General features: G+C 34.6%; 1 protein-coding gene across 1 annotated transcript; it reads left to right on the top strand.

The window, feature by feature from the left end:
* Positions 1 to 14,582: 14,582 nt before the first annotated feature.
* On the top strand, positions 14,583 to 25,256 carry LOC140058927 (endoplasmin-like). Its single transcript, XM_072104721.1, has 18 exons — positions 14,583 to 14,723; positions 15,564 to 15,663; positions 15,964 to 16,105; positions 16,439 to 16,555; positions 17,283 to 17,408; positions 17,850 to 17,919; positions 18,553 to 18,682; positions 19,023 to 19,134; positions 19,348 to 19,438; positions 20,070 to 20,184; positions 20,745 to 20,934; positions 21,361 to 21,531; positions 21,886 to 22,128; positions 22,684 to 22,932; positions 23,397 to 23,533; positions 24,066 to 24,300; positions 24,788 to 24,913; positions 25,181 to 25,256. The coding sequence occupies exons 1-18, from the start codon at positions 14,672 to 14,674 to the stop codon at positions 25,217 to 25,219; spliced, it is 2,445 nt and encodes an 814-aa protein (XP_071960822.1). The 5' UTR covers positions 14,583 to 14,671; the 3' UTR covers positions 25,220 to 25,256.
* Positions 25,257 to 26,336: the final 1,080 nt, after the last annotated feature.

Below are 26,336 nucleotides of genomic sequence, written 5' to 3'. Positions count from 1 at the left end.
TGTATGGCTATATTTTGCGCGCGGCACCCCTGCCTTAACCCGCATGATAACTCAATGCCTTCCTCCCTTTCGACACACCTTGACATCAAGCAGATGGGAATCACTTGGTCCGAATCTGAATAGGTTTGGAACTAAAGCTCTGTCTACACTATCAAACTTTACTTGACAAAACCATGTGACATGTCCATATATGGACATGATGATCTCATATCACTACCATATTTAGGTATATCACCACCATATTTGGGGACATCACACTTTTTTTTCTCAAAGTAGTAGCTCGGCTACCACTTGGCGCGCGCTGCGTGCACACACTACTGTATTCTCAATTGTTTTTCATTATTAGCCTATTTTTTTTTATTTCGGAATACCATAATGACATGAAATCATTTTACAGATAACATACAAAAAGAATTGAGGTTGTACAGAATAACAGACAGAATTTTAACAATCTTCAAATAAAAAAAAGTAGGAAATTTGTATAACGTTATGTTATTTTCCGTTGCATAATTATTTGAATTTAGATGTGTGTAAAGATGGTTCAACGAAACGGGAAATGTGTTGAATGTTCCGACAAATAGAGTTTCACGGGAATTACAAAACTGAACAGAAACTATATATTTTTAATTGAAATTAATATTAAAAATTTTTTTTTTTTTTTTTTTCAAAAACTTTATTTTTTTTTCCTTTTATCAAAAACATTACACTAAACAGAACGAAACAAAAAGAAAAACCAAAGACGCTTGAGGACGTCACATTATCTCAATCGTCATTCTCTTTTTTCATTATCTCTTTCAATGTTTGATATACCACAAATACCTCATCATAATCATTTCTTAAGTTAAACCAGGTTATAATAACCCCTTGTCAATAATGATTACCAAGTTTTGCATTTTCAACTCTTATTCCTTAATTTAGTTTACAATACTTTTTTGATATGGACATTATACTTATTTCTATTTTTTGCAATATTATTCTCCACAGTTTCTGTAAAAAGTACCCAGTCCTTAACGTGATTGAAGTTAAGAGGACTTTTATAAATCTTGCATTTATATATATATATATCTCTTAGTAAGAAGTAAAAAAACATGTTACTAAAATTGTAAATTTGTATTCAAAAATACCAAAGCATATGTCTATATAATCTATTTTAAAACGGATGTCTAATTTCCTGAACCAATAAAACACATCGTCCCACAATTTAGAAGTTTTCTCGCAAGACCATATTAGATATTCTACTGGTTTTTTTTTTTTTACTACAAATAGAATATTTATCATCTTGAACCAGGCTAATTCTGTGCAGTAACTTATTTGTGGGAAGAATTATATGTATAAATCTGAACTGCAGGAATTGTGTTTTAGTGTCAGGAGTACATTCGTAAGGCATCCTATGAATTAAACTCCAATCAACATTAAAAAGATCAGAAAAGAAGAAGAAAGAAAATCAAAGACGTGTGAGGACGTCACATTATAATATTTGATTAAATCACCATACCTCATCATAATCATTTGTTAGTTTAAACCAGGCTATTATAACATATTAACAATAATAGTTACAAAGTTTTGCATTATCAACTCCTATACCTTGATTTGGTTTACAAAGTCAAATTCTTTTTCCCATATCCATAATTCACCAAAACAATATAAGAGAAATAAATTGTCAAATTTACTAAGGCGTTACAATGAATTATTTCAGTTTTAACAATTTTTCGAAACTAATACAAGTTATCGATTTTGTATTCAGAGCGGGGATCCTTGTGGAATGGTGGGGCGTCGGAACCCCAACTATCTCCAACCCTCCGTGCCGGTTTTCAAATGTTAAAGTTTAAATGTCTCAGTGCAATTCCGATCATCTACTTAAAATGATATACTAACCGACCCAACCCCCACTCTCCTCCCATTCGTGGCGGGTTTTCCTTCTTAATATGTGGCCTTAAATTCCGGTAATTTTGATGCTCTATCATAATACACTCCCCCACCCCCGTCTCCTCCCATTCGTGGCGGGTTTCTTCTTCATGTGGCTTTAAACTCTGGTCATTTAGATGCTCTATTATATACTCCCCCACTCTCTCCCATTCGTGGCGGGTTTGTTTTAATATGTGGCCTTAAATTCCGGTCATTTTGATACTCTATTACTATCAACCCCGTCTCATCCCTTTCGTGGCGATTTATTTTTTCATAAAGTGTAAGGCCTTAAATTAATTTTCCCGAATATAGAAATCTTTGTTTTAAAATGAAAATTATTCCATCCCTAACATTATACGGCAGTGTTGGGACTGATGGTATAGACGGTAATAATTAACTCTATATGCTTTGAATGTCAGCCTGTCGTTCATTTTAGTTTTCAAAGAAATCAGTGCTGGTAAATTACTTTTGACATTTTGAAATTCATCCTTCGTATAAGACACAAAGCTTATAATAGATAATAATTTAGCGCTATTGAATTTTAATTAGTTCTGTTAATATCAGTTCGTTGAAATTCTTAATTTCAATGAATTTTAGATCCCCTGTATCCTAGTTCAAATCACGTAACCACACTCATGAATTTTAATGGCATGGCATGCATCTTATGTATTATTATTATTATTCTTCATTTATGTTTATTATTTCTATTTTATAATACACTTGATGGTTGATTAGGTATCACGTGTCGTGCATTGAATTTACTGGCCTATTAAACGCCGTTGAATAGTCGGGTACACCCGTGAATGAGTGCATTTTGTAGGATTGTAGATAATAAATAAATCATTTTGTTTGACAAATCTAGTAAAGAAATTACTCACATTCTTTAACTTTCGCCATCTTGACTGATGTCTTGATCACAAGTGATCCGGTCCACTGCTACTTCCTGAAAATCTGTTGCTATTGTTTCTAGGTGACGTCATATTTTTTCGTAGCAATGATGTGTATACGTGATCGAGAAATACAGCCCCTTCGTCGCGGTTGATTGCGTGAGACCCCTCTTTCTGATTTGGATTGTCTCTCTGATTCTACGCGTGAATGGGTTAGAGTCTCTGTCAAGAATTTTTTCCCCCTCCAAGTCTGTGATGGTGGATTTGTGGATTTCGGATGTTGATTCCTTTCTAGCTGCCCGGGTGTATTTGCGATCGGAGACCTTTTCAGTGTCTTTTTTTGGTGTTCTTTCAGTCTTACTCCAAACTGTCGACCTCTTCCCCCCCCCCCCCCAATATACGATTTTGGGTGCATAGTTGTGCTATGCGAGTGCAAATGTGTACCATACGGGTGCAAATGTGTACTACCAGTGCAAATTGGTACTATACGAGTGCAAATATGTACTTGCGTGTGCAAAATTACTACAGATGCAAAAAAAGTATATAATAATTAGATGTTATATAAAACAAATTATTTAATTTTTATCCATGCACCTTTCTTTCGGTGAAAATATTTTATTTTCACCTCATAACAATAGTTGTAGTTGCATTCATTATTTGTATATAACTTTTTTTTTCCTCGCAAAGAAATAATGCCTGAAATGATATTGCCATTTTAAAGAGACAAAATCACAATTACAATTAATAAGAGAGAAAAGAAATTACCGAACAATTTTATAGTAGATTTAAAATAGCTGTCCAATGATGTCTATCGTGAAAAATGTTTAGTCTTTTGCGTCATCATGACGTCAGTAGACAGCGTTTGTATTATTCAAAATTTTCTTTGAAGGTTGAATATTATTTATTGATTATTGTAAGATTTCACGGAATTGTTATAAACTTTAACTAATGTTAATAATGTAAACAAATGTGTCCCTGCCTTCCCAATGTTTAGGTTATGCTTATGATTCCTGACCATCAAGCTTGGTTCCCACTAGCGACGCAACACAAGGACGTAACGCAACGCAAGTGAATTGACCAATCACAAGCGATGACTTATTCGCTTGTGATTGCTAACTGTCTATAACTTCGCTTGTCATTGGTTAAAACGCTTGCGTTGCGTTTACGTCCTTGCGTTACTAACTGTCTATAACTTCGCGTGTCATTGGTTAAAACGCTTGCGTTGCGTTTACGTCCTTGCGTTACGTTCTAGTGGGAACCAAGCTTTAGGATGAAGCGCGGGAGGACGTAAGCGCAACGCAAGCCAATGACAACGCGGAATGTCGAATAATCCATTAATTGTGATTGGTCAAATTATTTGCGTTGCGTTTACGTCCTTGCGATGCGTCCTAGTGAGAAAAAAAATTAACTTGAGGTAGGTAAGCAGTGGCGTAACGGCTATGAACGCTCACTGGCTAAACCCACGGGCCCAAGAGCTTATAGGGCCCCTGAGCAGTGCCCAGAGGAAAAGGCATTAAATTGTTGTCTCCAGCGTTGTCTAATGTCTCCAGTGTTGGAAGGCCACTTAGGGTTCCTAAACCAGGGGACTCGGGTCTCTATGTTACGCCACTGTAGGTAACGTGTTATGATCGCGTACCTTATTACTTTTACACTTACGTTTACATATTTTGTAAATCTATACCACATACAAAAACATAGCAAAATCCGCTTTATGTATTTTGTACCCAACTCGCATTGAATATAGGCCTATTTATAAAGGTCAGTTTAGTAGGCCTAGATTCAAAATAAATAATATAAATATCATTCATCGTCGCATATTATCAGTTCGATTATTTAAATAATCATTACAGTGTAGCAAATGCCATTTTGGCGTGTTTGTAGCATCTTGGCGGCGCCATAAAACATTATTATCGACCTTGCATTTTCACTACGCGCCACTGTTGTAGACTACGGCAGCTGTCGAGTTAAATGCATTGTGCGCACGCTCTGAAATATTTTGCGTAGAATGATTGTTAAGATCTGTCTACACTATCAAATTTTATGTGACAAAAAAAATTGATCTTGCCTATAGGCCTATATGGACATGGTGATGTCATACCACTATCATATTTGAGCATATCAATACCATATTTGGGCAAATTTTTTTGGTAAAACTAGTCACGTGGCCCGTCCCTACTAATTGTGAATACGATTATTGAATGTGATAATTAAGTTGTAATCAATTTTGTCACAATTCTTGATCTCTTAAAATCTAATCTAGAAGGGATATATTCATCAAAGAAAATTATTAAATTGTTTAATTTCTCCCCAATATTTAAAATATATATTTAAATTTAACACTCGTTACTGACCAACTAACATCTGTGTAAGGTTGAATTATCTGTTATTTCGTCACTTCAATAGTTAGTAACCCGTCCATGGATGGAGAAACCGTATGATGAATCACGATGGCATGCATAGTAAGGTTAGTGAAATCTGTCCATCCTAGGGGTTTCTGGCCAATGATGAGGGTGGTTGAGGAGGCGGATTTCACTAACCCGAACTACATTCAGGATTGAACCCTGTAACCACTACCTATTCAATAATATGAATCTTTGTATATATAAAACCTTGAAAATTCATTTCGCTTGTGGTGAAACGCTATTATACATAATGACAATTTACATCATTTTAACAAATGAAATAGATTTGTCCATGATTAAAATAATGTGACAATTAATGAGTTTGACGCAACGTAATTATCGATGAAGAAGGACCAAGAAAAGAATATAAAGAATTCTCGTATTAATGGGTTACCTTTGTTTCCTCGTTGACTTGATTACATTTTAAACTGTGATGAATAAAAACGTAAAATAAATTGGAAAATAGATAAAGAGAAAGTGTTTCTCATTTTGACAAGGTTATTGAAATTTCAAAAGACTTGGTTATTGTATTGATCGTTAGATAATAACTTTATTCAAGTTTTTTATATAATTATCAAATTATTTTTAGTGTATTTTACAGCGCGTTATAGTGGCGGTCGCTTTTGTGTGTTGACCTAAGAGTACTTGTGTATAAAATTCTCTATTGAATTCTAGAAGACTTAATAACTTGTCTAATTAAATTTGTCTAAAAGGCGTAGAAATAAAATATGTATCGCATTAGCCTGTATCAGCGTCGTGTTTACAACCAATGCAATGTATTACGTTGTCACAGGCAGTTAAACTATTCAAAAGGATGCTGTAAAGAAAATGCCGCGACGGCAAAACCCCGGACATAAATCTGCTAATCGGAACAAACCAAGGCAATTTAACGAGCGTTTAGAGGGCGGAGACTGATCGTTTCAAAACTAGAGGTTATACTTTTGATCTGGCCAAGCTAAGCGTCATGTTGTTTTAAGCCTAAAACGCAACGTAACGCAGCGACGTATCGGCGCAAAGTGTTGTATTGCGTAATCAAATCGCTACGGGAAATCAAATAAGTTTGATTTCACGTAACAAACGCAAGGCAAAAGAACACTGGAAGCATAGAAGGGCATATTCTTATGTTGCGTAGGTCACGTTGCGTCGCTAGTGGGAACCGAGCTATATATTACCTTGCTAAAACATACCTGCATCGATTTGCTGTGTTCTTACCTATTTCTCCTGTGGGTTTAACCAAAGGCAACATTCCCCCCTTGACCCTTACTTTGGGTGGGGTGTAGAAGTGGGTAATTTATAAATGTTTAAATAATATGTAATCAATTATTGAGATACTTCGTATTTAAGGTAGATTACGTAAGTCAAGCTTGGTTCCCACTAGGACGCAACGCCAGGACGTAAACGCAACGCAAGCTTGTTGACCTATGACAAGCGACAGTTATTGGTCAAGTCTCGTACGTTGCGTTACGTCCGTGTGTTGCGTTCTAGTGGAACCAAGCTTGACTTTAGTAATCTACGTTAAATAGTGGGAACCAAGCATTACTAACCATTTGGTGTATATAAATATGGATCGATCAATATTGATCACCAATAGATCAATTGATGATATTATCGGAACCACTTGGGAACCATTCGCTGTAGAAATAAGGTATTGATCATCGATCGACCAATTGATCAATATTGATTACCAATAGATCAATTGATGATATTATCGAAACCACTTGGGAACCATTCGCTGTATGAATAAGGTATTTATCATCGATCGACCAATTGATCAATATTGATCACCAATATATAGATCAATCGATGATATTATCGAAACCACTTGGGAACCATTCGCTGTATAAATAAAGTATTTATCATCGGTCCACCAATTGATCAATATTGATCACAAATTTATTATCAGTAATGATACGTAACCATACTTTTGGCTAATTCCTTTCTGACGTTTTGCATTATTGACGACATTTTAAACAGTGGAATGGTTCATTGGAAATTTATATTAATTTTACAATGACGCCCTGTTAATTTAAGTACAGAATTTCGGATTTATATTGTCTGTTTTAGGCTCTAATGTATCTGAATTTTTTGTTTAGAATTGACGGATGAACATCAAGGGAGGATCACAGATTGTGAAAATATCAAAGCCTCTTGGGACCGGGAGAAAACATAACATTAAAGGCCTAGTTTAGATACCCGTTTAGGTGTATTGTGGGCTAGGGACTAGACTTTCCAAATTAACTATTGTTTTTTGTTTTTTTGATTAATAATACACACTGTCTGCCTCATAAACTTCTAATGAAACAAACTTAAATCAAATATTCAAGCAGTTGGATTTTTGTAATATTACGAACTTGTGTAAAAACAATAAATGTTGATTGAACGAGTTGTACACTGTACATCAGTCTCGTGAATAAATAACATATATAGTATAGATAGGTAGTGTGGCGTTTAAAATTCGTGCGTTGGAGACCATCCGACGTAGGTAGGCCTACCGACCACATGACGAAGAAACAAAAATGAGAAAGCACACTATTTTGTATAGCATTTGACATTACCATACCTTTGTAACAGTCGTTTTTTAATGTGTTTTTTTTTTTTGCGTCATTCTTTTTCGTTTGGCTGGAGGTGTAAACAACTATAACAATCATTGCTGTAGCAATTTTCGACCTAATTTCTTTCAAATGACGTGTTCAATCAAATGCTTTTATTAAACAGGTTAATAGCTTTTCTTAGTGATAACTTTCATTAATTATTGCTCCATTACACATGAACGCAATGAAACGCTAAGGTAATGTTTTTTCAAGTAATTTGTAAAACATTGGAGTATATGAGGCGTAATTTTGAAAGCATTTTGGACACAAAATGTTGTGTGTGGCACTTTCGAAGCCCAACAAAGTGTCCCCTGAATATGGATTTCTCGGCTGAATAGTTGTCATTAATAACAACAGGATGCTTAGCGCCAGACATCAAAAGGGGTATCTGTGGCGCCCTGCGATACGATCAGTCCCACGTCCCACAATACGTCGTGCGCCGCGGAGAATTATAGGCATACACAAGATAGTACTGTTGATTTGTCGCGGCCAGACATAAGATCAAAGGACTGTTACGAGTTCCTATCTTGTCAGGGCGAGCTCAATGTCCTGTTAGATTTCCTTGGTAAAACATGCATTGGACCTCGTTCGTTTTAATAAAAAATGTTTCTTGACTAGACATGATTGACGTCATGTTTTAAGACATCAGGTTCAAGGCCATTCACACAACATTATACAAATATTATACCTTTAGGCTATAATGTTGTTAGCTTTGAATGCTCTTCCGAGAAAAAATTATATATATTTCATTAAATAGTGTTTTCATTCGTTTCTTGACGCAATTGTCAAGGCTTCCTTTCTTTTATATTATGGCCTTAGGCAAAAATGTTTAAATAGAGTGTAAGAAGGATGATCTTTCCTATACGATTACATGCTGAATAGTATTAGTATGTTGTCGATAGTGTAGTAGAATGTACGAGTCCTAAACTTAGGAGTGGAATGGCCAGCATCATGCCAAATATGTAGAAAAGTTGCCAATATAGGTAAGGTTGAGGGCGCTATGCTCAAAGAAGATCCTTACCCTTTCTAATACAAAATCGGCCGGTAACACTTCTTGAGGTTAAATTAGAACATTAAACACATGTATTTATTGCAGTAACAAATGTAGTTAACTGTACCTGTTAGATACCTGCAGTAAAATAAAACCTATACACTTCTTCTTGATGTTACAACACTGGAAAAAGTAGACAGAAGTATTTCCAAAGGGCGAGATAAGATAAGTTAAGATGTGTTGATTGCAATAATTTGAATGTTTATAATTTGAATCTGGTGAATATATGTTTCATGAATTGAAAGATTATTAACAAGGCGAGCCGGGTTAAATAAACATTCAACACATGTATTACATTATTTATGTTATGTCATTGCAGTAACAAATGTAGTTCTGTGGTAACTGCAGTTGAAATAAACCTATACACTTCTTCTTGATGTTACAACACTGAAAAAAGTAGACAGAAGTATTTCCAAAGGGTGAGATAAGATAAGTTAAGATATGTTGATTGCAATCATTTGAATGTTTATAGATGGAATCTGGAGAATATGTTTTTATGACTTTAAAAATAGATTATAACAAGGCGAGCCGGGTTAAATAGAACATTCAGCGCGCACATGTATTACATTATTTTTTTAACGCGCTTTCTGTTCTAAATTTATTTAATTAATCCGCTCTGTGGGTGGGCAATCCTGACTCCTTTAATGTCGCAGAGTATTTAAAGATGTATTGTCCCCCAAAAACATGAAAAAATGAAGATTCGTTAAATCAAACTTTGAATATGTTATTTTGTAGTTTTAATCAAGTTAATCGCTTCAATTGGAAAAAAAATGAAAAAAAATCATGTTTTCACTTATAAAATGACACAATAAATGGTAAAATTCAACCAAAAATCCATTGGCTGGCAGCCAATTTGACCATTTTTTGCTTTAAATTACATTTTTGTCAGGTAAATACATTTTTTTCGATCCAATGTTTTGTCAAAGTGGATAACTATTATGTTACATTAAAATGGAATATTCAACAAAAAATTTGTTAAGAATTATTTTTTCATAGGGACAATAGGCCTACATCTTTAAAATATTTAAGTTAAGAAAACACATTTTTCTATTTTGGTTTGTTCGTTTTTTTGTAGTACTAATGTTTGTTCTATTCATGGTTACATAATTGTCTGACGCACGTACTTAATTGTCTAACGCACGTACTTAATTGTCTAACGCACGTACTTAATTGTCTAACGCACGTACTTAATTGTCTAACGCACGTACTTGTGCTCTTTTTGTATCCCATTCCATTATATTATTTTTATCGTATTTGTATATATTTTTATTTTTATTATGGAATAAAAATGTCGATGATTGATTGATTAAAGTTGGGCTCCGATTTTGGCCGCTTTAGAGAACCGTTGTGACGCCACACCCCATATTTACAAGATCGAACGAATACCAGACACTACAGTCGCGCTGAACAACATTTAAAAAAAATAAACGTGCAATAGTACTATTAAATTATCACTTTTACCGTTTAGTAGAACGACGAAATTTTTATTTTTTTATTTGTTGACCCATTCACCTTTAGATCGGTGGCACTCACAACATGCGGTGCGGTCCAAAAAATGGCAAAGATATATACGGAGAGAAAGGAACACTCAATCATGTTATATTTCTCTTCATAAACGATTTTTTCCGTTGTCGTGAGAGCGGTTATTCTTCATTTGTTCATAAATCAAATTTTAAGATAATTTATTGTGTTGTCTAATCATCCAATTTCTTAGAAAAAAAAGGTCACATGACCTATATCGATCATCAAAATCTGCTATACAAAACTTAATCCACGTAACAAATTTTACGCGGTGATTTTTACTCGATGCATTTTTTTTTCTACAATAAAGCATTTTAATTATTCAGCTACTGTATCGTCTGCGTGGCACATCTGAAAGACATTACATTTTTATGTGAAACAATAATTTCACGAGTGTTATTTATTTTTATATAAATATTTGTTTATTACTTGTAATTTCATTGTAACACTTGTTTGATGAACCGTGATTGTTCCATGAGGGCGCTCTTCGTAACTTGGTTTTATAGGGTCCTGCGAAAACAGAAGTGTAAACTTCTCTATGCAGGATCCTTGCCATCATTTATGCTATGAAACTATATTTATAAAGGATGAGTAAATAAATGTGGATGTGAAATGTTATCTCAATATTTTTCTACTGCCCAACAGTTTGCAGATCTATAGCCTACTGTATCCACATGTAAGAATATATGTTCCCAGTGTCATAAGAAAACTTGTGGTGCCTGTATCATGTAATTAGGTCATCGTCACATGAAACACATTACGGAATTTTCCTATGATACTGGAGAAATATAGATACTCTTTATATAACCTGCACATTTTAGCTTTTTTTTTTACATACACGTCAGGATAGATTTCGTGGAACTTTTGGTGCAAGCATTCTTTTTATTAGTTGACTTAAGTTCTCGTATGCTTAATGAAAAACGGAAAAAATCTGCTCAGTCTCCATAACCGTATCATAACATTAAGATTGCCTCATAAACTTTACATTGACGCAGTAAAACCATTATGTAGGCCTGTTATTGCAGTAACAATGTAACTGCTGCTGTTGCTGTAACTCAGTAGAATACCATACACTAACTGGTAATAAAACAAAAATGTACTTGTGGCTTTAATGTTGAGAATTCGCTTCATTTCTTATGTTACTGCCCTAATTATAATACACAAAGAGATATTCTACTTGTAAGCGCTAACTCAATTATTGAGGATATCTTAGCCAAGGATTTTTCTTTAACATTTAATTTTACATTTTTAAGTGAAATTTTTATTTTTGGTTCCGATCTTCTTTCGAATTGTGAAAATGCTTTATTATTTTATTATGTACAACAATTTCTTGTTAATTCGGGAATATTTGATTGATGTTTCTGTAGGTTTTTGTTTTAAAATGTTGTATTTTTTAATCTGAGGCCCCTTGAAGCTAAGGTGGTTCCATCTTGTAAGGCGCCTCTATGTAATATACTGAATAAAAAAAAAAACAAAAACAAAAAACTGGTAATACTTGTTACTTACGTTGCCTGCATGCCTTACTCGATCAAATCAATTATAATCTCTAAAATTGAAAATAAAATGTATTATATTAATAAGGATCATTCAACGTATTTCCCTCCTGATGAAGTAGAACTGATTACTTTTATAATTATACAAACCTCTAACTTGTATTGAACTTACGTCACACTTAATGCATATTCAATAAGGTATAACTAATGAATATTCATAATTTCTGAATCGAAAGACGTAACTATCGTCCGGTTATTGTAATAGAGGAATTTCGTATTTGTTCTCTCTAGTTTAATAGGTGTCGAATATCAGAATCATTTTATAAAAGCGTAATCAAATCATAGAGGGTGCTATAATTTTTCTTAATACACCCAAACACAGAGGGCGCTGTTTTAAAAATGTTGCGCTTCATCAACGTCCATTGTGTAAATTATCTACAGTCAATGTTAGAAAATAACCGTCACGGGAAATTGACAAGAGATCACTTGAAATACGATGGAATTTCTTGCGATTATTTGGAGACACGGCTGCGGTGTGAATAATAATGATAATCTGTCAGTCGTTTGAAAGGGATGACGCAGACAAAAATTGTTTATAAAGTGACCAGGGTCTGGATGCTATTCCGATGGAACAACAGCTTTGTGGTAATGTTCTGGGTGACAGAGAGAAAGATACCAATTCCGTCGTAAAAGGAGGAGACGAAAATGATAAAATATAAATATGTAATACCTATTTCCAGAATTTAACATTTAATGCTTAGTTTCAAAGGGCCGGGGTAAGCCACAACGGAAGTGAATTGGCCAATATTGCAAGCGACAGTTTGAATAATCCATCGCTTTTGATTGGTCTTCGTTTCCTTGGAGGAGCTTGCGTTGCGGCCCACTAGAAACGCAACGCAAGCACTCATATACAACATAAATCGGTAGGTGATTTGACCTATCAAAAGCGGGTGATTATTCAAAACTCTTACTTGTACCTTATTCGTACTTGGTTAACTCGCTTGCGCTGCGTTTTAAATCCTTGCGTCGCAGTTCTAATAAAACCAGAACTTTAACAGCGAGACATCTGCAAATAGATTCATAATTGCCGTATCTATTTTTGTTTAACCTGCTCCCGCACTTTTCCTATTTTTACCATCATATTAAACTTCCGCATATAGCTTAATTTGAATCAATTAAGACTCTAATTTTGTTGCCACAGAACACCCGACCTGATTTTACTAAACATGCTCATTTGCAATTAGTTGTACTCTAACTAATATTTAAAACATTCCTTGAACGCCTAAAAGCATTTTCTAATTCTTCAGGAGAAATACTAAAGCGATAATTATGTACTTTTGTTTCTAAGTTTAAAAATGCATTTTATTCCTTTATGGGAGTCGTGGGATTTAAAGTCACCACATGGACGAGTCTTTTGGATTTTTTTGTGTCTTTGTTTTTGGTTTTTTTTTGTAAGTAAATGTTGACGTCAGACAAGATGAACAAAGGGCAATGAGTCCATCCCTTGACATTTGATTCTGTATTGCGTAATCATAATACTGTTTACATAAATCATATAAGAGAACAAAATTAAAGTATTTTCAATAGTCTTTTGTTGAAAAATAAAAGATGATTTAAGGAAAACCCACAAGGGGACACTCTTTCACTTGAAGTGGCGAATCCAAGATTTTAGGGGGTGGCGGAGGGCTTAAACATGGAGAAATGAATTGGGCTGAGCTTAATTTGATGTCCTAACTTTTGACCACCATTTTTTTAAAGGAGCGGAGAGCGTCGAGTGCATTACCAAGGCAATCAAAAACAGGACACTGAGCTCGCCTTGCCAAGATAAGAACTCGTAACAGTCATTTGATCTTATGTATGGCTGCAGCAAATATCAAGACAGTACTTTACTATGTACATTATCTTTCGCGGCGCGCGGTGTCTGTTTGATCGTGTTGTTAGATTCCTCTGTTATGACTTAACACTATCGATTTACGTCAATCACTCAAAGAGAGACGCACACAAATAACAAAAATGCTGTTTTTTTTTATTAGTAATCAATATTCGAATTATTTTACGTGCCAAATAGTATACAGTACCGTAGTCTGTTTCTTGTGTTATAAATGGAGTGTGTAGAGTATAGTACTGTAAATTAAGAAGGCTTCTAAAAACCTATACTGAGACCTCCGTGGCAATTAATTAGGGTGCCCGCCGTTGATACTAATATCTAGGTGTAATTTATTAGGCCTATAGGACTACGTTTCAATGTAGCAACTAACATTATGGTAGAAATTGTAAAGTTACAGAATTAAATGACGTCATATTATAACTCTATTTTCTTAAAAAATCTGAATTTAAGTAAAAAATGTCATAAGGTCTCGATTTCTCGGAAAATTAGAAAATATATATCATATGTACTCTGTATTAATGAAGCAACAAACGATTACGTATCAATCAATAAACAAACTAAATTTAACATAATCGATAAAAATATCCTTTTTGTTAAAAATCAATAATATTTAATAGGCCTACATTGAATAAAACAGGATATAGGGTAGGACAAATTGAAAAGACAAGGCTTATTCAGCATAACCCCTGACCTTATAACTACTGACCAATCACAATTCTCCACGCTCAGCATTTGAGCAATGTTGATTTGTGCATTTTTCATTGGTCGCTGAGAACCTCCGTGGTCTTCCGTGATTGGTCACAATCCACGTGTGGCGTTAAAGAGAGAGAGACGAAACCTTTACAACTCAACAACGGAGGCGGTGTCACTTCGTAGTTCTTTGCCGGTGTTTACTTCATTTTTGAACTGGTAGTCGGAGAAAATAGCATAAAAATGAACAAGACGTTTTGGATATTCGGTCTTCTTGGCCTTTTATTGCTAACAGGTATGTACAATTTGTATTTTTATACATATTATGCCTCTAAAAACGAAGCCTAGCTAGGCCCTAGGCCAGTGATGATGATGTGCTGTGTGTGGCTGTGCTGCTTGCTGGAATGGTTGAGGATGATTGTTTAATACTAACTAGCCTACCTAGCCTAGGCTAAACTACCTAGCTAGGCCTGGGCCTACACTCTTCTATTATTAAACAATGCTCTAGGCCTAGACTAAAAGTTAAGACTTTTAAAGAGAAACAGACAAAACAAACAATTCCTTTTTAATTAATAGGATTGTTAAGTTGGTTTTTCTCAATGTTTAATTTCCTCAAATAAATTGTGTGCCACACCACACGCACTAAAAAGGCCTAGGCTATATTAATATTAGTATTAATTTAAATAGCCTACCTTATTATTAGGCTCGATCCTCTTATAATCTAGGCTTAGATTAGGAGGGCCTCTATGCCTTGATAGTTATTATACTATAATAATAGTAGCGTATATTATCTTTATTTAGTCATTGATTAGGCCAAGCCAAGTCCTAGGAAACATAGGCCTAACCTAGGCCTATATTGTAATTGTTATTGCAAAACAATATACAAGTTTTCCATATTCCAAAGTGATGTAAAATGTTTTGCATCTTTCATTATATATTGGTCCTGTTGCGAATATTATCATGTTTTCTTCCTGTATATTATATTTCAATTTTTTTTTTAACTTAAAAATGTTTTCACCTCTCTGACAAACTGAACATTCAATTTGTGCTATTGGTAATAATAATAAATGAATTTTACTAGGCCTAGGCAGGATTATATTTTGTATTCAACCCAATATTTGTTTAATTCCTTCAGGATGTGCAATGGCCGAAGAGGCTGAGGGTGATGCCACCATTGAAGATGACATTGGTAGTAGTAGAGATGGTTCCAAAACAGATGATGAAGTTGTACAAAGGTTTGCTAATATATCAATATACATAATTTTCGTTCTACGAAAGCCATCTTATAGAAATAGTAAAAATGTTGTGACCATCAAAAATAACATAGTATTTACAGGGGATTTCCGGACACCATGTTAATTTAAAAATCATAATTTTTTTTCTAAAATGTAGATTAGCCTACACCACTGTATACTTTTTAGTTTGTGGGGATTTCTGGACACCGTGTTAAAAATCATAATTGTTCTTAAATTTGTGAATTCCTGGAGAATTTGTAAAAGTATTATTGTGTTAAAGTTATCTTTTATATTCTACAGAGAGGAAGAGGCTATAAAATTGGATGGCCTTAGCGTATCTGAAATTAAACAGATGCGTGAATCTGCGGAAAAACATGAATTCCAAGCAGAAGTTAATCGTATGATGAAGCTTATTATCAATTCACTTTATAAAAATAAGGAGGTGAGTTATTGCCGGATCCTGACATAAGACAATTGTCATATAGCCAAATATGGTAGTGGTATGCCCAAATATGGTAGTGATATCATCATCATCATACTTATATATGGATATCACATTTTTGTTATTATAATGTAGATGATGACTGCAGTGTACCTATAGTCATACAATCTGCACAGGCTCAATGCTCTCCTTGACTATAGTTCTGGTGGTAGAACATCCTAAACCATTTACTAGACGTCGGAGGAAAAATACATTTTTATAATCTTGAATCTGTCTCTGCACCAAAAATAATGGAAACCAAATTTTAATATGTCAATTAATTTTAATTTGCAGATTTTCCTGAGGGAATTAATCTCCAATGCATCAGATGCCTTGGATAAGATCCGTCTGCTGTCGCTTACCGATAAAACGGCATTGGACGCTACCGAAGAACTAAGTATAAAAATTAAGGTAAGATTTGAATTACCATAGTTCCTCGGGTATAATCCCGCCTCGGGTATAATCCCACCCCGACTTTACAATTATCTTCGCACGCAAGCATATCCCCATGCAAAGTCTCAGTGTATAATTTAACATTAGGCCAGAGGTGGGCCTAGGCCTACTGAAGCTAGCTAGGCCGACGTCAATTTCTCACCAAAAAGGCCTACATCGGAATATAGCTTTTAGATAGCCTAAATCGTAGCTAGAAGAAATATCGTCATTTTCAGTTCATGCAGCGGGAAATCCCCGGGTATAGTCCCACCTCCCAAATTCGGGCAAATTTCACGTACAAGGGGGTGGGATTATACAATTAGCTTGCACTTGGGGAAAAAAATATATTTATACTAAAAGCAAATTACAGTAGAATCCTCCTGCTTTGAGAATCCCTATTAAAGGGACACTTTTCCATATAATGAATGAGGGTAATATATGAATTTAACACCATGGCCAATCCCAGGAGAAACTCCTCTTTCTCGTGTAATAAATGGTAATATATATGTTCTTCAATATCCTTAATGAGGGTTTACTGTGACCTGGACCTAAATTTGACCTACATACTAAATTTTCACACAACCAATAGAGTATTCGAAATACAACCAGGATGGTCACACCATTCCCATTGTGTTTCTGAAAGGAGTAGATAAAATATGGTGCTCCAATAAGAGACAAGTTAATTAATTTGTTTGTGTACTTTTAGGCTGATAAGGACAATCACATGCTACATGTAACTGACACTGGTATTGGAATGACTAAAGATGATTTGGTTAAGAATCTGGGTACAATTGCCAAATCGGGAACAAGCGAATTCTTTGACAAATTATCTGTAAGTATGCATTTTCTCAATATAACAAATTATAAAGCTCTGTCTACACTATCAAACTTGATACTAATGAAGTAAGGTTTTTGTGTCCAAAAATAAAATAAAGTAAAATTGAGAATATTTTCTCGACAATCGATTCTTTGGAGTAACGCTCTTAGGGAAAACTTGGTTGTAGAATAAAAAATTAACCATTCTCAACCATACTTTTGGAAACTCATGGTGTACCATAAACCAAACTTTATTAGTGTTTATTCGCCATGCAAACATTCAAACAATACTTTTAAAACTTGTCTAACCCTAACCAACCCTCCCTCCCACTAACCTTCCCTCCCCCTAACCCCCCTTGTTTTATTGCAACATATTAATCATAGGTTTATCATCTATTTAAGCCTAAAATTCTCAACTTTCATTCAATATTCCCTGTTCTGAAATTTTCTATTACAGAAAGGCGGTGAGGGCGAAGCAAGTGATTTGATTGGTCAGTTTGGTGTTGGATTTTATTCCTCTTTCTTGGGTAAGTGTTGTTCAGTTTCAATATCCAATCATTATTTATAATAACAAAATGTAAACTGGTTTACTCCAGTATAATGTTTGCTAGTATTATTTTAGTTAAGTAAACAAATGAAATACCAGCATTTTACTGGTAGCATTCATATATTAGTAATTTATTCAGTTTATAACTGGGGCCAACACTAGAAGGCTTGCCCAACAAGTCTCCCAACATTACCACAGATTCAATATAATAAAAACAGAGAAAATATTTTTTTTTTGTATAATTGCCCCCAAGAAAATAAGACAATGCTGATTGGCCAGTTCAGATTTGCATAATGATCAATTTACACAGAAAACCACATAGAATATATATCTATCCAGGATCATACTGCTTGTTTGTATAAATAGGCCTTTATGGTCAATTTCCCACTAAACATTGGTGTTGCATAATAAAAGTCGGCAACATGCATGTAATCCAATATTCTCTATTATCACGATTGACCATGCATATAGCGTATATATTCACTGTGCCGTTGTTCCTATAAAACTTTAAATTATTATATAGCTTTGACCATGCCGATAGCCTCATCCTTATTATATAGCCTTGTTATCGACACAACAGTAGTAACAAAATTTTCGTCCTTTAATATTACAGTTGCCGATACAGTAGTTGTGACGTCTAAACACAATGACGATAAACAATACATCTGGGAATCCAACTCGAGTGAATTCTCCGTAACTGAAGATCCACGTGGCGATACACTCAAACGTGGAACCACAATCAGGTACGGTATTAATTAAATTTAACTTTATTTAAGTTTTTCCACTTAAATAAATATTTAAGAATTTCTCTTAATTTGAAACTAAATAATGAACAGCATGTGATACGAAATCAACCAATCAAATGCATACACTGGTATAATTCAATCAAATCGGCCGTCTCTATCCAATGCCTGCTTCACACACTGTTGGTGTTGATCTATTCTTTTTTGTCATCAATCCATTTCCTACGAAATCTGCCTCTTCTTCTTTTATCTTCTATTTGTCCCTCAAGAAGGGATCATTGCTATATTCCTTGCTGTATCATTATAAATATATTAATATTGTTTTATTTAATATTTTCAGCTTGCACTTGAAGGAAGAAGCTTATGATTACCTAGAGCCTGACACTATTGAGAAGCTTGTCAAGAAATACAGTCAGTTTATCAACTTCCCCATCTACCTGTGGGCAAGCAAGGTATATTTTTCTAAAATTACATTGTCCAATGAATTTTTAAGACGGTCCCTAAATCTAAATTTTATTTTTTTATTAATAAAGTTGAAATTTAAAAATTATTTGCTAATATTCTCTTATTTATAGGCACAGAGAACTAGGGGCATGATCAACTGTGTCGATAAAAAAATTGAATTTTCAAATTATTAAAAACATAATATAATTATTTTACTACAGACTGAAACGGTTGAGGAACCAATTGAGGATGAGGAGGAAGAAGCGCCACCAGCTGATGAAGAGAAGAAAGACGAAGAAAAGGAAGATGAAGGTAACATTTTTTTTAATGTTTATTTCCTTCCTTGTTGGTCAAATGTGTATATATATATATATATATATATATATATATACACACAAGAGGCAAAGAACATTAATTCTAAACCGCCCGGTGATATACTGAAATTTAATTAATTAATTTGAAACGATAAAGATGAGGAAATCTGTGAGAATGAGAAAAAGTCGCCCCAACCGAGACTCGAACTCGGACCGCCTGCTTGATATGCAGATGTCCTAACCATTAGACCACTGGGGCTTTCATGGTATTGTTCGAACTCGATTGGATAACGACTCTTTAACATTCTCGGCGTGGTACGGCGGAACAGCACTAGTCCTCAGTTGTACGCACGCGCAACAGAGATCAAATTGATACACCCTCATCTTTCAGTATTTTTATTCACGAGGCGGGATCTCCGAAGAGATACTTTTATATATATAAACACAAGAGGCAAAGAACATTAATTCTAAACCGCCCGGTGATATACTGAAATTTAATTAATTAATTTGAAACGATAAAGATGAGGAAATCTGTATATACTGGTATTAAGTATATTTTTTGTTTCTGTATTTTCTAATCTAAATCTGTGTCTATTATAATTAAACTTTTCAAATTGTTTGTTTTGTAGAAGCTGAAGTAGAGACTGAAGACGAAGAAGAGAAGAAACCAAAGACCAAATCGGTTGAAAAGACAACGTGGGATTGGAAGTTGATGAACGAGAGTAAACCCATCTGGACCAGAAGGTACGACCATCAAATATATTCTGGCTTTCCTGCTGTCTAATTGACACAATCGGCTTGTTTCACATCAAGAATTGTTATGTTTAGCTGTTATCTATCGATAAAAACTTTGTGCGACACATGATTGAAAGAAATTAGGGAAATAATCTTGTTTTCCCCCAACTCCTTCCCATCATGCATTGTGCAACCACGCTTTTATGCGCTATCAGCAATAAACAATATTGAATACAATTATACCAAGACAATCTAACAGGACATTGAGCTTGCCTTGCCAAGATAGGAACTTCTAACAGTCCTTTGATCTTATGTTTGGCTGTGACAAATACTATAATGTACTATGTAAATAATGGTCATGTCGCATCCGCAGATAGACCCTTTGATCTCCGTAGCTCAGCATTATGTTGTTAGATTGCCTTGATTGATTAGACTATGTATTTTTTAATAGCAAGATTGTCTAGCTTTGCCATGAAATTACAAAAATTGAATGAACGTTTTATAAAATAAAAATTAAATTTCATGAAACAATGTTTATATAAATTTATATTGTTACATTTATATTTTAGCCCGAAAGAGGTTACGGATGAAGAATACAATGACTTCTACAAGAGCTTCACCAAGGCTTCTGATGAACCGATATCAAAGACCCACTTCACAGCGGAAGGAGAAGTAACCTTCAGGTCCATCCTCTTCATCCCAAAGACTGCTCCACAAGGAATGTTCCAGGAATACGGAAAGAAGGTTGACCACATTAAGGTTCGTAGTTATAAACAGTCAACTCCTTGCCTAAGTCGAAAAGTCACAAAGGTCGAATTTTTAGAAAAATCCCAATCCTAAATTTCCATAAATACAGTAGGTTAAGTTTAACACTTCATTTTTCCTATTTTTAGAATTTTATTTTAAAATCCTGAAACCGCAACTATGATTTGAAACTATACGAATATCATTTCTAAACTTTTGAGGTGATCCTCTTTATATTCAGATGCGATTTTTGACAATGGTGTCAATGTTTTATTGCAATGCCAAAGAAAATATATTTCTGAATTATTCATGAGGGTAATAAACCACCCAATTATGAAAAAATGCTTAGAGGGTCTAATACCGTATGATGAATCATTTCAATTTCAACCTAAAATGACTGTTTATCTTAATTTTATTATTACTTGTTACCTCTTTCTTCAGATGTATGTCCGACGTGTTTTCATCACTGATGACTTTGAGAGCATGATGCCAAAATACCTCAATTTCGTCAACGGTGTTGTTGATTCCGATGACCTTCCATTGAATGTTTCTCGAGAAACTCTTCAACAGCACAAACTTCTTAAGGTTATCAAGAAGAAATTGGTCAGAAAGGTAAATTAATTAATCGGTCAACGAGATGCAGTTATTTGTAGTCGCAATACTCGTCTCCAACTTGTTGAATAGAACAGTTGATCTTTTAACTCATAAAAACATTCATCCCGAACATTGTACATCTTGTGAAAGAGACCTGTCTAATCAGAGCGATTATTGGCCAGAATGTGCATAGACTTACAGAAGTTTTCTTTTTGTGTCATTCTCTTTTTTTCTCATTTTTATCCTAGTAGTTTTTGTTGTCCTCTTTATAATATTCATTATTAATTTCATTATTATAGTTCAGCAATGCACTGTCTATTGTGTTTGTTTTTAGATTCTGAATAATAAATAAATGTTATGATTTATGTACAGACATTGGACATGATCAAAAAGATGGACGCCGATAAATTTAAAAATGAATTCTGGAAAGAATATGGAACCAACATCAAGCTTGGAATAATTGAAGATAACAGCAACCGATCTCGTCTAGCTAAGTTGGTACGATTCAGCTCCTCTAATTCTGACACCGAGGTCACCAGCCTGCCAGAGTACATTGAGAGAATGAAGGAAAAACAAGAACATATTTATTTCATGGCTGGAACTGGACGAAAAGAGGTAATATTTATTTTAGTTTTTTTTTCTTAAAGTTGACATTCCAGGTCACAAAACAAATAAAACATTCTCTATATAAACAAACTCTTTCGGAGTCAATTTATTTTTGTCATGAGAAAAAAATCCTGACATCCGAAAGAATTTTAACCAAGACACTGGGATTGGTAGCCAACATCTTTAACCACAAAGCTAGATATATGGTGATGTTCAGTGATTGGTTCGATTCATTCACTATTCAAATAGTATGTAATTGTATGTGTACAGAACCAACAGCTTTATGTCCTGTCCGAAGGATGAGAGTAGCCTATGGATACAAACAATATAGCACAGAGGTGTCTCATACTTCTGATGCTAGTCAAAATCCCTTACTGGAATATAGATAATAACTAATATGTATGGTTTTATGGAAAGTCTGGTTTTCGGAATGTGTATTTAATGATCAAAACAGATTTTGAGACATTTTGAAGCTCAAGAGATGTCTGGTATTGGAAGAGTTTCTGTTTTTCAGAAAGTCTGAGAGTGATAGTTATCTGTAAAACGCTTTGTACTTCCTTTCAGGTTGAAACATCACCATTTGTTGAGAGACTCCTCAAGAAGGGTTACGAGGTCTTGTACTTGACAGAGCCAGTTGATGAGTACTGCATTCAGTCTCTACCAGAGTTTGAAGGAAAGAAATTCCAGAACGTTGCAAAAGAAGGATTAAAGATGGGCGATGAATCTGATAAACAGAAAGAGAAACGTGAGGAATTGGAGAAGGAATTTGAACCACTCACAGAGTGGCTGAAAGAAAGTGCTCTTCAAGATAAGGTATGTTTTAAGTGTCAAATCGACCAAATTTTGGAAAAATTCCTCTTATTAAAATAAACTATTGAGAGAAAACGAACACACCCATTTGTAGTCTTCAAGATTTCTTAACACTTTGAAACTTTTTGCTGAAGTTTGGTAATAGCTATATAAAGGTCAAACAATAGAAATATTACTGATTTCATTTTACACAAATATGACATCAGATGTATACCTAGCCTGGCCCTGTTACTTTTATCCGAGCCTAGCTGGTGGCGCTGTCCTTCACAAGACACCTGTGCACACCTAGGATCTCTTAATTGTTTGCATGTGATGTTTAAATTTCTTCGCATTTATAATGTTAGTTTAAATTTCTTCGCATTTATAATGTTATTTTGTTAGTTTGAAATCGATAAAATGTGGTGCAAGCAAGCCTCCGTTTTATATGTTGAGCTGTAGTAATGTTATAAATGTTTTTTTTTCATTAGATCAAGGATGCCAAGGTATCGCAACGTCTTACCGATTCACCATGTGCTTTGGTCGCCAGTTCGTACGGATGGTCTGGAAATATGGAACGTATCATGACAGCACAAGCCTATGCACAGGCTAAAGACTCAAACACAGGGTATGTTACAGTATTGCATTATTTTTATTATTTCTTTATTCTTGGTGACCTCTTCAGTTAAAGAATGACGGGGGCAACCGGTTAAAGATGTACAAGTTCACATGAGCTAGATGTGTAACTGGACCTATGGTTTATATTCCTTATCTGAGAAGACTCTTCCTTTCTACCACAGAACCATGGATTTTCACACTAGCTTAAATTGCCAATGGGCAACAAGTCACTCAACCATAGTTCTGGTCCAGTATACACACATGGTACTTTGAAACCACCAAGGATTATCATTAGAAGGGTAGGGTTACTCTGGGGCTTGGTTCATTTCTTCCCCTGTATTAAACCCATTTTCACCCCTGTTGTAAACAAATGTTTAGTGGCATTTACACAAAAAGGACTTGTATGTGTAACATCTATTCATGCAGTTTAGACGATTGGCACTTTACACAAAGACTTGTAATGTTTCGGCCAATCAAAACGACTGATGCAAGTATCTGTTGTCGAGTATAATTTTTTTACCTTTTGCTTATGTTTTATGTAGATTCTACAAAGGACAGAAGAAAACTCTTGAAATTAACCCAAAACATCCTTTAGTTAAAGAACTTCTCCAAAGAGTAGAGTCTGATGCAGAGGATGCCACGGCTATAGACCTTGCCAATGTTATGTTTGAGACTGCCGTCCTTCGATCTGGATACGCTCTAGAAGACCCAGCAGCCTTTGCTGGTCGAATCGAGAAAATGTTGAAAATGAGCATGAACATTGACCCAGACGCAAAGGTTGGTTGATTTTCGTATTTGACCTATTATTGACCTTTCAACTCTCCATTGTTGACGATATTCAAATTTAAGAAAAGGTGCAATTTCTCCAAATTTTATTAGATCCTCTACTTCCTTGTTAACTAAATGCAAAAAAAAGGTTAAATTATAAACTAGATTGAAATTATATGTTAATTTAGTAATGCTCAGCCCAAAGGACAAAGTTCATCTATGAAAAAGAAAAATGAAATTAAGATTAAAATTCCATTTCTTCTAATTTCTTCTTTCCTTCCTAATCATCATATTGGTTATGTCTTATTGTCCAATGTTTTTGTATAAAAAATAAATTTCCTTTTTAACGGTCATGATTTTTGTTGTTGTTTTCTGACTTTTATGTTTAATGAACTTAGTGCATGGATGCAATTCTTGCATGCAAAATTTTGATGAGAATTTCTAATTAAATAAAGTGTTTTATAAGATCTTATTTTGAATCCATCTCTATTTTCAGCCTGAAGAATGGGAAGAGGAGGAAGAGGATGAGGATGAGGCTGGTGACGATGATAATGACAATGATGATGATGAAGCAGAAGATGAGGAGGAGGCCGAACCAACGCAGGAACCAGTTCAAGAAAAGGTAAGATATACACATATGTATATTGAATGAAGGGGGGGGGGGGGTGCACTGAGCAGGGTTCAGATATAAAAACAGGCATTAAAATATGTCCAGCCACTTAAGGTTCCTAAACCAGGGGCATTGGGTCAAAAAAGCATCTCTTTCTACGAGATTTGTTAATTTGTTATACAATTTTCATACATTGTTGTACAAATCAATCATGTAAATATTTGTTACAACACACTTCCTTGCGTATTATTAATTTATGTTGATTTTTTATTTCAACAGGAGGAAACAGAAAAAGCAGAAAAAAAAGATGAATTATAAGAGATGATTGCGCAACAAGGACGGACAATTCATTCGCTCATTCGCAAAACATCCGGTTGCAATACGTAGATTGTTACAACTGTTGACCTTTAGCCAAAAATAATTAGACCAACCAATGCTGCTCCTTGAACTCAAAAACTATTTATTTTCACGCATCATTGAGCAAGCGTTCGTCCATAATTCTAGACATTTGTTTAATTCTATACTTTTTTCATCCAATATTGTTATTAAAAAAATGTTATTTAAAAAATAATGCTTAAAATGTTATTGTCTCTGGGAACTTATTACACTATTAAATGGATGTTTTTAATACTTTTAACTTTTTAACAACATTTTTTAGCCCAAAAGAGACTAAATTTGTTCTTTTTTTTCGATTTTATATTTGAATTTATTGTCGATGGGAAAGGTTTTGTGGGTAGAAAACACTGTAATATTTAGATCCATGTAAGGATCAACAACTCAATCTTATGCAAAGAATTTCATTATGTACAAATATATTATAATCATACCATAATTATTGTTTCACAAAGATGAAAATATTTGTTGTTAAAAAACGAGAAGTTCATTAATTTACCACGGCACATGTTTTATAATAAAGTGTCCAACTGTAAAAACATATACTTGTTGTTTCACTGCTGTTTGAGTAGCTCAATTTTTTCTAATTATTTTGGAAGTAGATAGTGGCGTAACGCAGAGGTTTTTTAGCCTCTTCTCAACATATTTTAATGCCCGTTTTTTCCTCGGGGGTGTACTGCTCCGCGGCCCCGATTTTAGCCAATGGCGCTCATAGCCGTTTCATTTTCCCTCATGGGGCCGGACTTACAATGCCGTAGCTAGAGAAATAAAGTGGTGCAGTTGCAAGAAAAGGGAATAATCTTTGTGCGGGCCACCAATCTACGGTTGACAAAGACCTCCTTGAAGATGTGGTCGAGTTGAAATTGAAACTTTCCCAACTGTACTGGCTGGTACGGCCCAGATTTTTAGAACTTGCTTTAGCAAAAAAAGTTATATTAACTTTGACACGCCTAAATCCTTAATTTTAGTCAGATTTAAAATCTGATGGACGATTCTGTCTAGACTCCATCCAGCTCTGTCCAGTTGTAGCCAGTGCATTCTT

The sequence above is a fragment of the Antedon mediterranea genome, chromosome 9 (genome assembly GCF_964355755.1).
Source record: "Antedon mediterranea chromosome 9, ecAntMedi1.1, whole genome shotgun sequence".
NCBI classification, from domain to species: domain Eukaryota; kingdom Metazoa; phylum Echinodermata; class Crinoidea; order Comatulida; family Antedonidae; genus Antedon; species Antedon mediterranea.
This window is presented reverse-complemented; position numbering and strand designations above follow the sequence as displayed.

What these genes read in the sequence shown, in the direction of transcription:
- LOC140058927 (XM_072104721.1), top strand. Translation starts at nt 14,672, where the DNA reads ATGAACAAGACGTTTTGGATATTCGGTCTTCTTGGCCTTTTATTGCTA. An exon ending in AGAAGAAATTGGTCAGAAAG is followed by an intron (nt 21,532 to 21,885) that starts GTAAATTAATTA and finishes ATTTATGTACAG; the next exon opens with ACATTGGACATGATCAAAAA. An exon ending in GCTAAAGACTCAAACACAGG is followed by an intron (nt 23,534 to 24,065) that starts GTATGTTACAGT and finishes TGTTTTATGTAG; the next exon opens with ATTCTACAAAGGACAGAAGA.